Source organism: Semicossyphus pulcher, unplaced genomic scaffold, assembly GCF_022749685.1.
Source record: "Semicossyphus pulcher isolate SPU_LCO1_2020_fin unplaced genomic scaffold, fSemPul1.0.p SCAF_2, whole genome shotgun sequence".
Taxonomy (NCBI): Eukaryota; Metazoa; Chordata; class Actinopteri; order Labriformes; family Labridae; genus Semicossyphus; species Semicossyphus pulcher.
The window spans coordinates 22,736,817-22,750,995 of NW_027211693.1; the positions used below are offsets into that span (position 1 = coordinate 22,736,817).

General features: G+C 44.2%; 1 protein-coding gene across 1 annotated transcript in view; it reads left to right on the top strand.

Moving 5' to 3' along the window:
* The first annotated feature begins 425 nt into the window (after positions 1-425).
* Positions 426-14,179, top strand: part of atrx (ATRX chromatin remodeler) — a 30,851-nt gene continuing 17,097 nt past the window's right edge. The window contains exons 1-24 of the mRNA XM_069669291.1: positions 426-589; positions 2,115-2,176; positions 2,337-2,383; positions 2,489-2,607; positions 2,706-2,789; positions 2,909-3,018; positions 3,112-3,179; positions 3,530-5,622; positions 6,200-6,272; positions 6,926-7,086; positions 7,174-7,326; positions 7,445-7,559; positions 7,663-7,762; positions 8,034-8,204; positions 9,743-9,884; positions 10,005-10,114; positions 10,357-10,503; positions 10,614-10,791; positions 11,004-11,141; positions 11,229-11,404; positions 11,484-11,601; positions 12,722-12,852; positions 13,116-13,207; positions 13,337-13,482. Of these exons, the coding sequence (XP_069525392.1) occupies positions 2,120-2,176; positions 2,337-2,383; positions 2,489-2,607; positions 2,706-2,789; positions 2,909-3,018; positions 3,112-3,179; positions 3,530-5,622; positions 6,200-6,272; positions 6,926-7,086; positions 7,174-7,326; positions 7,445-7,559; positions 7,663-7,762; positions 8,034-8,204; positions 9,743-9,884; positions 10,005-10,114; positions 10,357-10,503; positions 10,614-10,791; positions 11,004-11,141; positions 11,229-11,404; positions 11,484-11,601; positions 12,722-12,852; positions 13,116-13,207; positions 13,337-13,482 (4,729 nt within the window). The 5' untranslated portion in view covers positions 426-589; positions 2,115-2,119. The remainder of the gene's footprint in view (positions 590-2,114; positions 2,177-2,336; positions 2,384-2,488; positions 2,608-2,705; positions 2,790-2,908; positions 3,019-3,111; positions 3,180-3,529; positions 5,623-6,199; positions 6,273-6,925; positions 7,087-7,173; positions 7,327-7,444; positions 7,560-7,662; positions 7,763-8,033; positions 8,205-9,742; positions 9,885-10,004; positions 10,115-10,356; positions 10,504-10,613; positions 10,792-11,003; positions 11,142-11,228; positions 11,405-11,483; positions 11,602-12,721; positions 12,853-13,115; positions 13,208-13,336; positions 13,483-14,179) is intronic.

Below are 14,179 nucleotides of genomic sequence, written 5' to 3' on the forward strand. Positions count from 1 at the left end.
TATATAATGATAATAATAATAATAATAATAATAATGATACATTTTATTTGTATAGCACTTTTCAGCTCAAAGGCACTTTACATGATAACAACAAAGGAAACACAATTAAAGCAAACCAAACAAAAATATTATATAGTATTTAATATATAATATAATATTGCTCCATCGTGGAGAGAAACTAACTTGGAGGGGAAACAAAACAGCGCGCCTTTTAATGTATCAACAAATGAATGAAATGGAAATACTGCCAGCAGCATTTCACTTCCCAGAGAAAATCATTCTCTCCCCGGCTTAACGAATCAATAAGCTCCGGTGAACCTGGACCACTCGGCGCGGGAGAACATCTGAGGCTGTTGGCCAATAGGAAGGCGCTCAGGATTCAGGCTGGATGCGCCATTTTACTGCGTCCACAGCCATCCGGCAAGATGGTCCCCTCGCTTTGTCTCCCCTGACCGGAGTTGTTTCGGTATTCAGTGGTTCTTCTTTTTCCGTACCATCGGAAAATCTTCAAATTAGATTGAACTGGACTACTTGGACCATCAACAAAACGTGTCTCTGTCAGTCAAGCAATGACGACGGTTGGAAGCAGGTAGGAACCGTTGAGTCTGTTTGTTTAGAGTTCTGCTTTGATTACTGTGCTACCTTCACTAGCGGCGCGCCGGGCCATGGGTGCCTGCCTACTGCTAGTTAGCATGCTGGGCTAGCTGCTTTGTAGCTGTTAGCTTCGCAGCCGGCAATTTTTAAGTTCGTACACATGCATTTTCAGATGTGCATCTGAGTATTCCGGGATGTTTGTCAAAGTAATAAAGATTCCAAAATGTGCATGTCTTTAAGAATAACATTAGTCTTTTTGTATTGTTGCTAGCTAACGATTAACGTTGGCTTGCTGCTACCAGCTAGGCTGTGCCAGGCTGCGGTTAGCGCAGAGGTTTGTGTCATGGTATTGTAAGAAAGCGGGAAGGCCTTTTCATGCATTTTTCGGTGCATGCCATGCACTGGACCTTGCATGCACTGCTGAGATTGCAATGTTGCCAGGGCAACGTGGGGCAATGAAAGGAAGTAGCTCTTCATTAACATCGTGCGCTAACACTGCTAATGTTAGCCCAAACTTGGCATCAGTGACAGTCAGGAGTTCCTGTGTTGTCAAAACATCGAAAGGCTGCGTTGAGGAGAAGGAAGCAGCGCAGTGCTGCACATGCAAAAGCGTGCCATGCTTGTTAGGCGAGTGAGCTCCTTTTTTCGACTGACAGAGGGATTGGATATATTTTAAGGCCTGGTTTCTGCTGGTAGGACTGAGTGATAGCCCCGCTCCGCTCAGAGCGATCTAATCAGCACATTATGATGACGCAAAACGGCAAAATAAACAGCGGAGCCTCTGTCTCAGGAGTGATGAGCTCCTGATGCATGAACATCTAATCGTGTAGGTAACGCGCAGATGTTATGTATATCTGCACAAACGCTGCAGACGTGTTGTTTAATTTATGGGTTATTAGCGGTATTTAGTCAACTTTAGTTGGATTTTTGCTCGAGTAGATAAACTTCAAAACCCCAAACATTGTCTACAACCATGGACTGTGCGAGACATGACAGCTTGATCTCAAATCTGTGTATTTATATCTGCTTATCATCCTTGAACATATTAAATGTATATGTAACCAAGTTTTGTTGATGTGATTTATATTGTGATAAATATAATCAATATAGATATGTCAACTTGAAAACCAAAATGAAATATACCTTTTAAGTAAAGTTGTAAAATCTTTTTTTTTTTTTGTTAATTTATTTTCTGCTTCACTGCTGCTCCTTAATTTTCTGTTTGTATCAGAGCTTTGATGTCTTTGTATCATCAATCATTCAGTGTGCTCTGTGAGTCTTTTACCAGACAGCTTGGAGAAAAACAAAAACAAAAGTTCAGCTACTTTGAAATGAGTAAAACATCCATAGAGTGAAAATATAAACACAGCAACTGGAATTATCAACTACTTTTGGATGATAACATTTAATACAAGTAGATATGTCATTATCTTACTGACTTAAATCTCTGTAATAACCTGGTACACCCTCTCAGTTTACCATTCGGTCAATCCAGAACAAATCTTTAAATGTCTCCTCAGGTAAAATGAGTCTGCCGTCTTCTGAATCAAACATAGACCAAATGGCAGAGAAAGCAGAGGAGGTAAGTTTGCAGCTTGTTTGGAAGCAGATAAGTGTGGTTTAACCTCAGCATGTTGACAATGATAAAAATAGAAAGGAATGCTAAAAGGCACATATTTTGTTTTTGTTGTGTTTTGTTCTTAATTGTCAAAATATTGAAATAAACCTTGTATTCTCTTCAGCCCGGGAGCTCAACAGAAACTATGAAGCCCTCTTCTCGCAGCAAGAGGTAAGGAAATGTTTTGTTAAACACGGATATTTTATTGTTTTGTTTGCTTTTCAACACTGTTCTCACACAGTTTAAATACTAAAGCTATATGCTAACTCCTTTTAGGAAGCCTGCTACTGTAGCTAAGCACACTGGACCGAATGAATCAGACTCTGCTGAGAGTCAAAATGAAGGCGCTTTATCTGACAACCCTTCAGACAATAACACAGGCAGCACATCTAAAGGTATGAACCACGGAGGTACTGGATGGTCTTCAGAAATGGATGCCGATACTGAACAGGGTGCTGATTATGCTATACTGTTTTTTTTTGCTTTTGATCAGGCACTTTAGTGATGAGGCCAGCTGGGAATGAAAATAAAGGTGCCATGAAACTCAGAGTGGACTTCAAACAGAAACATAATACAGGTGATTTTATTTTATTTTTCGGAAATTACATTTCTTTTTAATGTCTATGTTCCCAAGTGAGTGTGTAAAGAATTTCACTGTAAACAAAAAGCATTATTTTACTTCTCTTGTTGTCACAGATGACACACTGCCGAAGAAGGTCAGCTGCACGGCCTGTGGAAAACAAGTCAACCAGTTTCAGCGCAACTCTGTGTATGAACACCCTGTGCTCAAAGTACTTATTTGCAAGGTAAAATATATAATATTTCACATTTTTTCAAAGCCATTTGAGTAAAGTTTACATATTTGACATTGGTGATAACATAATTTTCTCCTCCTCTAGTTGTGCTACAAGTATTACACAAGTGATGACATCAACAGAGACTCTGATGGGATGGACGAGCAGTGCAGGTACATTATTTCACACGAGATGTCATTTTTTTATTAAACCAGATGACCAGAAGATAAACAATATAAGTAATAAGCTTTAAATGTTAACTTTGTTGACTTGCCAAATCATCGTTGCTGTGTTGAAAAGTGTTTGAATTACTTAGAAACATAGTGAAATATATAAATATAAAAATGAAAAAGTTTTTGCCATCTTTTCTACTCTCTTCATTTCTGTTTTTAGACATACAGTACGGGGGCGCAATCATTTTCCAAGTGCTATTAATCCTAAAACTCCACTATTAGTGGTCTAAATTGATTTTAAAGATTATATTCTTTATGCCCTAAAAGTACATTGAACTTTACTTCCCCAGGTGGTGTGCTGAAGGTGGCAAGCTCATCTGTTGCGACTACTGCAACAACGCCTTCTGCAAGAAATGCATCCTGCGCAACCTGGGGAGGAAGGAGCTGTCAGTCATTACTGACGAGAACTCAAAGTGGCACTGCTATGTCTGCCGGTCAGATCCCCTCGAGGACCTGGTCTCCAAATGCCAGAGCGTCATGGAAAAACAAGAACTGAAGCAGCGAAAAGCGGATAAAACTGCCGAGGAACGTGAGAGCAAGAGACACAAGAGCAAAGCGGTTAAAGAGCACAAAGCGGTCATTAATGGAAAAGAACACGTGGAAGGCTCAGGGACCATGACATTTTCCTACAAAAAACTGCAGGTACCCAAAGAACTAATAAAAAAGACAAAAAAGCTTGTTGAGACTACGACGGGTTTGAACAACACTTTCATCCAGTTCATCCAGCAGACAGCCGAGGAGCAGGGAGATAAGTCTATCAGGTATCGACATTTGAAAGCCTTCAAGGCCGTGCTCGCTGATTTGAAAAAAGCCCACAGTGCTTTAGAGGCGGCCTTGGGGCCCGAGTTCAGAAACATGGAGTTGCAGAACGGTAACGAAGAGCAACATGTAGTGAAAAAGAGCACCGTGGTTGAGGCCCCTGTAGAAAACGACCACATGGATGATGTGGTGGATGCAGTTGATGAGGCTGACGCAGCAGTGGAGCTGGAGAAGGAACAGATCGAGGAGCAGAGGGAGGAGCCGTATGAGAATCTCAGTGAGGAACCAGATAAGGAGCCGGACGAGGAGCCTGGTGAGGACCAGGACGAGGAGCCTGGCGAGGAGCAGGGCGAGGTGCAGCATAACGAGCAGGACATGGACAATGATCAGGCGTCGGAGGAGACTGAAGTGAAAGACAGCCAAACAGAAACTGATGTTACCAAAAAGATAATTAAAACTGAAGTCTGTGATGAGGCGCTTGTGTCAGCCTCTGAAATGTCGCTAGATCACGACATTATGTCTGTGCCTCCTTCGGTTCCTGAGGAGCTTTTTCAAATGGTGGAGAGTCTGGCTGATTCCAGCATGCTCTCACAGACAGAAACCGATACAGTCACACACACTGAGAAAAAGTCAGACACAAACTCAGACACAAACTCAACAGAATCTCAACGCCCCCAGCCCAAGGTCAAGAACCTCATCGTCAAACTGACTCCTGTGCCAGTTGTGACAACACGTGAGTCAAGAACCTCCAGGTCCAAAAACAGAGAAAAGGATGGAGAGATGACAAAGAAGAGTAAAGACGAAAAATGTGAGGAGGAAAAAGCCGCTGCTGCTGAAGAAGATCGGACAGAGAGCCCACCGCCCAGCCGCCGCTCCAGTAGAGTAAAGACCACTCCCCTGAGGAAACAGGCCGAGAACAAGACCAAAGAAGAGTCCTCTGAGTCCGAGACGGAAGAAGATGGTAAGGGTAAGGCCAAATCCTCCAAGAAATCTCGTACCACCAAAAAAGAAGAGAAGCAGAGCAAGGCTTCAGAAAAAAAGACAATTGATTCTGACTCGGACGAAGTCCCCGACGCACTGCTAGAGAAAGCTGCGGCAGCACACAGCACGGACGAGGAACAGGGAAGCCCAAGTGCTAAAAAGCGTTTATTCAAGTCAAACAACACATCCTCACAGGAAACAGACAAAGCGTCCAAACGTAAGAGGAAGTCCGAAAGCTCTGGCTCAGAATCGGAGAACAAAAGTAAGAAGACAGCCAAAAGGAAGAAGAAACAGACTGGCTCCGACGCGTCTGACTCCGACTCTGACCAGGAGAAGGAGAAGAAAAGCAAAGTGGGCACGGCAAGGAGGAGGTCTAGCCGTGTGAAGAAACAAGACGAAGCAAAAGAGGAAGACAAAAACTCACCTGAGAGGAAGGCAGCTGAGCGGAAAAGGTCTTATGAAAAGAAGCGCAAGGGAAAGAGCCCAAAAGGGGCCTCCAAGCTGCAGTCGTCCTCCAGCGAGGATGAGGAGGAGGAGCAGCAGCCTGGAGGAGACTCTGGAGAGGACAGCGACGAGCAAAAGATCAAACCTATTGTGGAGGATAATGTAATGGGAGCTAGCGGACCTTTCCACCAATCCTCAGGTGAAATCACATAGAAAAGAGTTTTGAACGGGGCCCAGCTCAGCCTCTTGCTATTTATCACTCTGTTTAGTCTCTTTGATTTTTTAGATCATTTGTAGGAAAAGTTAAAAGTCACTGCTTCAGTGTTCTCCCCGTGCATGCGTGGATTCTCTCTGCGGTCTCCAGCTTCCTCCCACAGTCCAAAGACGTGCTCCTTAGGTTCATTGGTGACTCTAAATTGCCCGTGAGTGTGAAAGTTTGTCTGTCTCTGTGTGTCAGCCCTGTGATTGATTGGCAACCAGTCCAGGGTGTAGCCGGCCTTTCGCCCATTGACAGCTGGGATAGGCTCCACCCCCCCGCGACCCTGAACGGGATAAGGGGTGTAGATAATGGATGGATATCTTATTCGCTTAGCTTAACTTATCTGGAGGTAACAAATCTGCTAACCAGCACATCTAGAGCGTATTCATGAGCAGAACTTTCTGGAGTCTTGCTACACAGACAATTTGAAAAACTGCATTTCCCATAATGTCAGACTATTCCTTTAATTACTTTCCTGTTCTTCCTTTAACTGGGTGTTTGCTGTTTTGCTGTTTAGGAGATGAAGTGGACGACAAAGAGAAAGTGTCTGGTGTTTGTGATGATGAGGACGATGATGATCCTGAGAACAGGTATGTGTCTCCCTCTTGACTGGGGATAAAGATGAAGTGCTGTATCTACATATGGGAAGGTTTTTACTGTGTGCTAGTTTACACAAAACATTTAACAATTTTAATTGTCTTGAAGGGGGAGCTGTGTAACTTATTCATTAAGCTAGCAGCGTACTTCAGTGTTTGATTCATAAATCACTGCAGCTGCTCTTTGCCTGCTTCTCACTAAAGCAAGCTCTCATTTTAAACATCACAACGTGTCCCTTAGGGCAGCATTTCTCTCTCGTTTACTCAAGTGCATCTGTATTTTTGCAGGATCGTGCCGATAGCACTGTCCTTGTATCATATGATTTCTATAGGCTGCCTTTGTTTCCTTTAGTTTTCCATTCACAAGCTACAAGGAGAAATTGTTGTCACATTTGTGCAATACTCTGTATATTGCTGTGTAGAGATGACAACTTGCATGCTCTAAGAGGAAATTAAAGATTTTCAGTTATATTTATATAATAGTAAATTTTATGTGAATACCGCTGCAATCAGAAAAATATTTCTTTAACTCATGAGTCTTTATTCTTGAATTCTAACATACACGAGCTCTGATTAAGATAATGTTGAATGACCACCCCGCTACATTTTTCTCTTTGTCTGTATTGTTTTTTTCTTTCCTCATGAAGGATTGCAAAGAAAATGCTTCTCGCTCAAATCAAATCCAACTACTCCTCTGGAGCCGAGAGCTCCTCTGATAATGAAGGAGACGATAAGGCCGAGAAGTCCTCCAAGAAAGTTAAAAAAGAGGACGAGGAAGAGGAGGACGATGAAGAAGAGGAGGAGCAAGGTAGCACACATTTACTGAAATTCCCAGTTGTGTCAGTTGCGCCTCTTTTATTGTGTATTTTCTCAACTTTGTTTCTCTGTTTTAAAGATGAAGATTCAGAAGACTCGAGTTCTGATGTTGACGTAAAGAAGCGTGGCAAACGCCACAAATTACTTCGTCATAAACTGTCGCTGAGTGAGGGTGAATCAGGCGAGGAGAAAGCCAAGAAAAAGGGAAGCAAGAAGAAGTCAGCACGTACAGGTTGGTTCAGAGTATTTAAGTTGCCCTGTGTGTTTTTTCTGAGCAATGTGGGTGCAAAAACTGAGTGAGAACAGCAAGTGACTGGTGTTTCTTTGTCTTTTATTTGTCTGCCTGTCAGTGGGCAGCGATGACTCCGCAGACTCCGATATTGATAAGTCAGAGTCCAGCGAGGAGTCGGGGATAAGCGAGGAACTGAGTGAATCAGAGAAAGAGGGGAAGCGACGAAAGACCAGGTGAGAACTCTAACGGATCGATAGCAGTCATCTATCACTGCCACTGGATCTAGATTGATCTGCTGCTGCTCTTGCTGATGTGAATCCTGCTTTGTGCCTGTAGATCTTCAAAGAAGAAGGATGAGGAGAAACAGAGAAGTTACAAGCAGAAGAAGAAGCGACGCAGGATCAAAGTTCAGGATTCCTCTTCCAGCAACGAGAAGGTGTTTAAAATGCAGAGCACTCAGTAGTAGTCTTGAACTATCCCAAAGTTTCTTTTTTCCATGGCAGGACTTGCCAGGTGGAGATGGACCAGCATAACGTTTACTAGTCGAGTCACGCATGCCACATAAAATGTAATTTGAACTTGCCCCTGGAGTGTGTTGTGAGGACACAAATTAATCATAGGGCTGCTCAGCTACTGATCATAGGGAGTGAATTTTTCCCCCCTAGGGCTGAAGATCAGAGGGCTGAACTTAATGTTCCTTTCCACAGAGCGGAGAGGAAGATGATGAGGATGCAGACGGCAAAAAGGGACGCAAAAAGATCCGCAAAATCCTGAAGGACGACAAGCTGCGGACAGAGACGAGAGATGCTCTGAAAGAGGAGGAGGACAGGAGGAAACGCATCGCTGAGAGGGAGGCACTCAGGGAGAAACTACGAGAGGTAAATGTGAGGGGAAACAGGCTGTGTGTTCAAAGCCTTGAACTGTTTTACGCTTAACACTGGGGTTGGGTTGCCTGTTCAAGACATGCTTAAGATCCCTTTAATACTGTGATACATTTTTTTATAACATGTTACAGTAGGTCTGACTGTCTGACTGTATCATACAAAAACATTTTGGCCATTAGAAAGACGAAGGTGCATTACACATTTGGATTGATTTATTAAGATAAAAGACCAGCCATGCCTCATGAGGCTTTCTTTACTTTAAATCAGAAATGTAGTCATGTACAAATGTGGCCAGATGATAGCTGATCGTGTCAGAAACAGGGGGAAAGAGAGTGGGAATGACACGCGGCAGTGGCCCGAGGGTGGCAGTCGAGCCCGGGGCCGCTGCATCGAGGACTGTACCCTCTGTATATGGGATGAGCGATTTAACCGCTGAGCCAAACCGGCACCACAAATGTACGGAAATGTTAACATATTCTTAAAGGGGCCAGTTTGTCGATTTTCAACCTCAGTCCAATCATGCTATTATGGGGAGCTAATGTCATTATGGTAGGACAACAATGCTAATTCGCTCTGTGCCTTTGGAGGACGCTATCCGCTTCTCCAATGGGCCCTGGAAAACCTCCACCAGACTACGTAAAACACTTCATCTGGTGGAGGCCAGGGAGCTCGATAAACTACACTTCCTCAATCTAGGACGCCCGCCTCCGATGTCATGTCTCGTTCAAAATCGTCAGGTTTGAAATGTAGACTGCAGACCTGAAGGTTTTTTAGACAATCCACTCGTCGTATTTCGTATTTGTACCGCTCTGAGCCATTGCCTGCAGCGTAACGGTAGTATTTCACTCCAGCTTCTTTAACTGGGCTGTTCCTTTCAGAGGGAGGGGCGCAATGCATGCTGGGTGTTGTAGGAATGTAGAATGGGCGAAACCACGAGCTGTTTGTACAACTTTCTCCACAGCTATGGCGCCAATTTCAAATATTATTGCTTCTATCGATTACAGAAAACAGCAGCTTTCCTCCATGTTTCTGACCTCAATTAATGGTTCAAAATAAAGTATTAATTTTCATCCTTTGACATGTTTGAGTTAGGCTCAGGTATGTCTGCTTTAAATCATAATTAAATCCAAGAAGTTTTTTATGTTTTAAAAGAGATCCAGTCATACAGCTTAATCGTGAACATGTTCAGTGGAGGTGAATGGATTTTTCTTTGTGTCTCTATTCTTATACTATCACACTTTGGTCATGTGTTACACTCTCTGCACATATCTGTACATGTATCAAATGTTCTTATACTGGATGCACATTTTGTTCTTATTGCTTATATTTTTATTCTATTTCTGCATATATTGTTTTGTACATTTGCATTGTGCATATATAATTCACACATTTTACATATTACTTCTATATATATTTCTTCATGCTTCTTGTCTGTATCAGAGCAACTGAATTTTCCCCCGGGGATAAATAACGTGATTCTGATTCTGACTTTTCATGTGACTACTCTCCCTCTGCCTCTGATCCTTCTGCAGGTGATCGTGGTGAAGGAGTCGTCCCAGGTGACCTGTCCCATCACCACCAAGCTGGTGCTGGATGAGGACGAAGAGACCAAGGAGCCGATGGTGCAGGTGCACAGGAACCTTGTCACAAAGCTCAAACCTCATCAGGTTGACGGTAAGGGCGGTCGTAACATTTCAAAAGAGATCAACACCAATATCAGCTGACATAAGCCTGTATGCTGACACTGAGATGCTCTGGACTAAATGGCTTCTCTGTGTTTGTGTTTGGTTTTAGGAGTGCAGTTCATGTGGGACTGCTGCTGTGAGTCTATGAAGAAGATTGAGAAGAATTCTGGCTCCGGCTGCATCCTCGCTCACTGTATGGGACTGGGGAAAACTCTGCAGGTACAGAGGAGAGAGCAGTCCTCCTGTTTTTGATTTTAAAATCACACTAAAGCAACACAGAAAATAATTAAAACATGAACTATAAGGGTATAATCTAAGAATGTGTATCTTTCTTTGATATTAAAAGAGAAACAAAGAGCTGTGAGAGATCTCTCTCTACCTCCCACCATGTCCCTGTTAATCCCTGATGACCTGCGTGTGTCACACCATGTTAAACTGTAGTTCTGTTTTTGGCCCTGTAGGTGGTGACATTCCTTCACACTTTGCTGCTGTGTGAGAAGCTCGACTTCACCACGGCGCTGGTGGTTTGTCCCCTGAACACCGTCCTCAACTGGCTCAACGAGTTTGAGAAATGGCAAGAAGGAATGAAGGATGACGAGAGTTTAGAGGTCAGCAGTTGCTTTAGACAGCAAAGTCACTGTCTGGTTTTCATGTGAAGGCATTTATGAAATCCCTGTTATTGCTCTTCGTTCATTTATGTCCATGTTGAATTCACTAGGTGATTGAGCTGGCCACAGTCAAGCGGCCACAGGAGCGAGCATACGCCCTCCAGCGATGGCAGGAGATGGGGGGCATTATGATCATCGGCTACGAGATGTACCGAAACCTGACGCAGGGCAGGAACATCAAGAGCAAGAAGCTCAAAGAGACCTTTCAGAAGACACTGGTAGATCCAGGTATAGTGCTGTGTAATAGCTCTATGTGTTTGAACTGCATGTTAATGAACCATATTAAGAAATGTTCCTTTTATATGAGCTCTTTATGAACATAACGAGATTTAAAAGACATTCATAAAACATTCATAAAACAAACAACATGTTTTCCTTTTCTATAATATAATATGTCTCATGCTATACTTCACTTTTGCTTCCTCCTACACTTTCCCTAGGTCCAGACCTGGTGATCTGTGATGAAGGTCACATCCTGAAGAACGAGGCATCTGCTGTGTCCAAAGCGATGAATTCCATCAGGACGAGGAGGCGGGTCGTCCTGACGGGAACGCCTCTGCAGAACAACCTTGTTGAATGTGAGACTGCCCGGTCGTACCAATGCTAAGAATCTGCTTCTGTTTGCTTATGGATGCATTTCAAGCTTGTCATCTTTCTCTCCTTAGACCACTGCATGGTGAACTTCATTAAGGAGAACCTGCTCGGATCAGTTAAGGAGTTCAGGAACCGTTTCATTAACCCAATCCAGAACGGCCAGTGTGCCGACTCCACTTTGCACGATGTCCGGATCATGAAGAAGAGGGCTCACATCCTGTATGAGATGCTGGCCGGCTGTGTCCAGGTAGAAATCCTGTTGACTCAAGTTCTCTTTCAGCTTCTTTTTGTTGCCTCTTTAACAGACTTATTTGTGTTTCCTGCAGAGGAAAGACTACACAGCGCTCACCAAGTTCCTGCCTCCCAAACACGAGTACGTGCTGTCGATCAGAGTGACCCCGATCCAGTGTAAACTCTACAGATACTACCTGGAGCACTTCACAGGTGAGAGCCAGGCTCTATAAAATAAGGAGGTGTTGAGAACGGTTGCCTCCTTACTACTCTGGTCTTTCTGGGTGTGGAGAGCAGGAGCCTGGACAGGGATTTAGTCTAGTCGACTATTAAAACTAGATTAATTTGAGAGTTTCACTGGAAAACATGCTCAGTCGAGGACCAGGCTAAATCCTGCTGCAGGAGTCTTGTTTCTCCTTGAAGTGCTTTCTTGACTGGACGTCCTTTGCTCGGACAAGGATTTCCGATAAATGGAGGGCCTTTCTGCTCTCTCACTTTTTCATGCTGCATTGTTAAGTCGTTTAGTGGACTTTCCTTTCAGAATGTGGCCCAAGACGTGCGCTTGTGTGATTGTATGTGTGTGTGTGTGTAAGAGTGGCAGCTGGCAGAGTGCCGCAGGCAGGGTTTAAGCCCAGTTTCCCACGTCTCCCTAATGAAGAGCTCTGGGAGAGAGGGAACAAGGGGGTGGGGGGGGGGTAAAAGGGGGGGAATGTGGGGGCATAAAGGAAAGGGAAAGAAATTTAGAGGCAGGAGGGGCCAGAGGTTTTACACCAAAAGTGAAAACAAAGAACAGGAGAGCCGGTGTGTAAGAAGAGGAGTGATTGGGGGGGGGTGGGTTGGTGGTATGTGCTGCGGCTCATTAGGCCGGGTTGTCCACGGGGCACAGCGCTGATGTTGTGACTGTGGCTCTGGACCTCCACAGTGGTGTCTTTGGACCCAGGGACCACCAGTCGGTCTGCAGGGGGTGAAAGGCCACAAATGTTCCCTCCTTTAGCTTATGTGAAAACTACTGTAACTTCTGACCTCCGTGGGTCAATGCAGGCCAACACACAGAGCAGGCACAACATTAATATATGAGCAGAGTTCATCGTTCTGCTGTCTGAACACATCACACTAGACTGGTTATTACAGTCAAGACAATGGCTGACACTAATAATGACTTTTCCCCAATGTGTCCCTAGTCAGGTGATTAGGGGGAGACACCAGTCTTTATTTTTGCATCACCATTTTTCTTCTCAAATGTGAATGTATGAAACATTTGAGGGCACGCTGGCCAGCGCATAATGCAAACACACATCCATCTTCCTCCTCACACTCTTTCCCTTGTGTGCAGGTGTGGGGAATGCTATGGAGGGGGGCCGAGGCCGTGCGGGGACCAAACTCTTCCAGGATTTCCAGATGCTCAGCAGAATCTGGACCCATCCCTGGTGCCTTCAGCTGGACTACATCAGCAAAGAAAACAGGGTAGGGCCGGGGAAGACGAGACGAAACCGCACTAAACACTAACTCAAAAACTGGGAATACATTAGCACAAATCGCACACAGCGCGGGACAACAATAGAAACTTAGTGCTGACAGGTCATGCACCAGGGGAGAACAACACACATATTGCCACTGCGGCAGAAAATTTCCCTTATGCATCATTTCTGCTGCCCACGACCCAGCTCTCGGTGTTTGGTTGACCTATATCATCACACAGCAGAGACAAAGATTGCTCTCTTTTGCAGGGTTTCTTTGACGAGGACAGCATGGACGAGTTCATCGCGTCAGAAACTGAAGAGTCCTCCATGAGCATGACATCTGAGGATGAGAAGAAAAAGTAACATTTTACATCCATTTCCCTTTGTTATTCATTCTCACAGACATGACCTCATTTATCTGCCTGTTCTCTCGTGCATCTGTTACTCTCCCTGACCCTGCCTCCTCCACCTTTCCTCCTTCCTAATAGGAAAAAGAAGCAAGGGAAGGGAAAAAAGAAGGGATCCGAAGACTCGGACAGTGATGACGTGGAGGTCATCAAGGAGTGGAACAGCAGCTCTCGGGGCAGAAATGGGAACGGAGAGGGTCGAAACAGACCAGAACCAGTGGAGGAACGTAAGTTTGTCACGCATATGGGAGCATTATGGCCGGTTAGAGGGGCATTAGAGGTATCAGAAACGCATGTATGGGTGGTTTGCATCTACTCCAGATATTTACTTTTTATGCATTTTTGCCAAAAAATAGAATTTGCAGTTTCTACTATGAATAAGGCTGACTAAATTTTCGATACTTTTTCGATAACCTGTTTAAAAGGATACAATCTGTGTTATTTGTATGTTCAATTATACAGAAAGCTTTAAAAACACATATTCAGGGTCAGTTTTCAGCACAAATCTGCAGCGAGAGAGAGAGAGAGAGCGGTGGTCGAGTCACATAGACAGAAAGGAAAGAGAGCGAGCGCAAGAAACTTATTCGCTCACACCCCCGTTCAACCCCGCAGGAAGGTACGGGGTTTCGTTTGTCTGCAGCTGAGGTCGCGCTTCATCCTGCCGACTGTGTGTCTGTCTGCTCCGCCCTCCGTCACATGCTGCTCACACTCACACTGTCCTTTGGTGTCTAATTAGATGCAAAAGTTACGTTAGCAGAGAGACAGCGCTGTCACCTGGTCTCTTATGTTTTCATTTAGTCCCGACCTGCGGACTGTTGGCTGTAAGCTCAACATCACTGTACAACAGAAATGTCCCAAAATACAGATAGAGGGCAAATTCTCTGAAGATACAGACTATCAAATAGTATTAGTAATCAACATTTT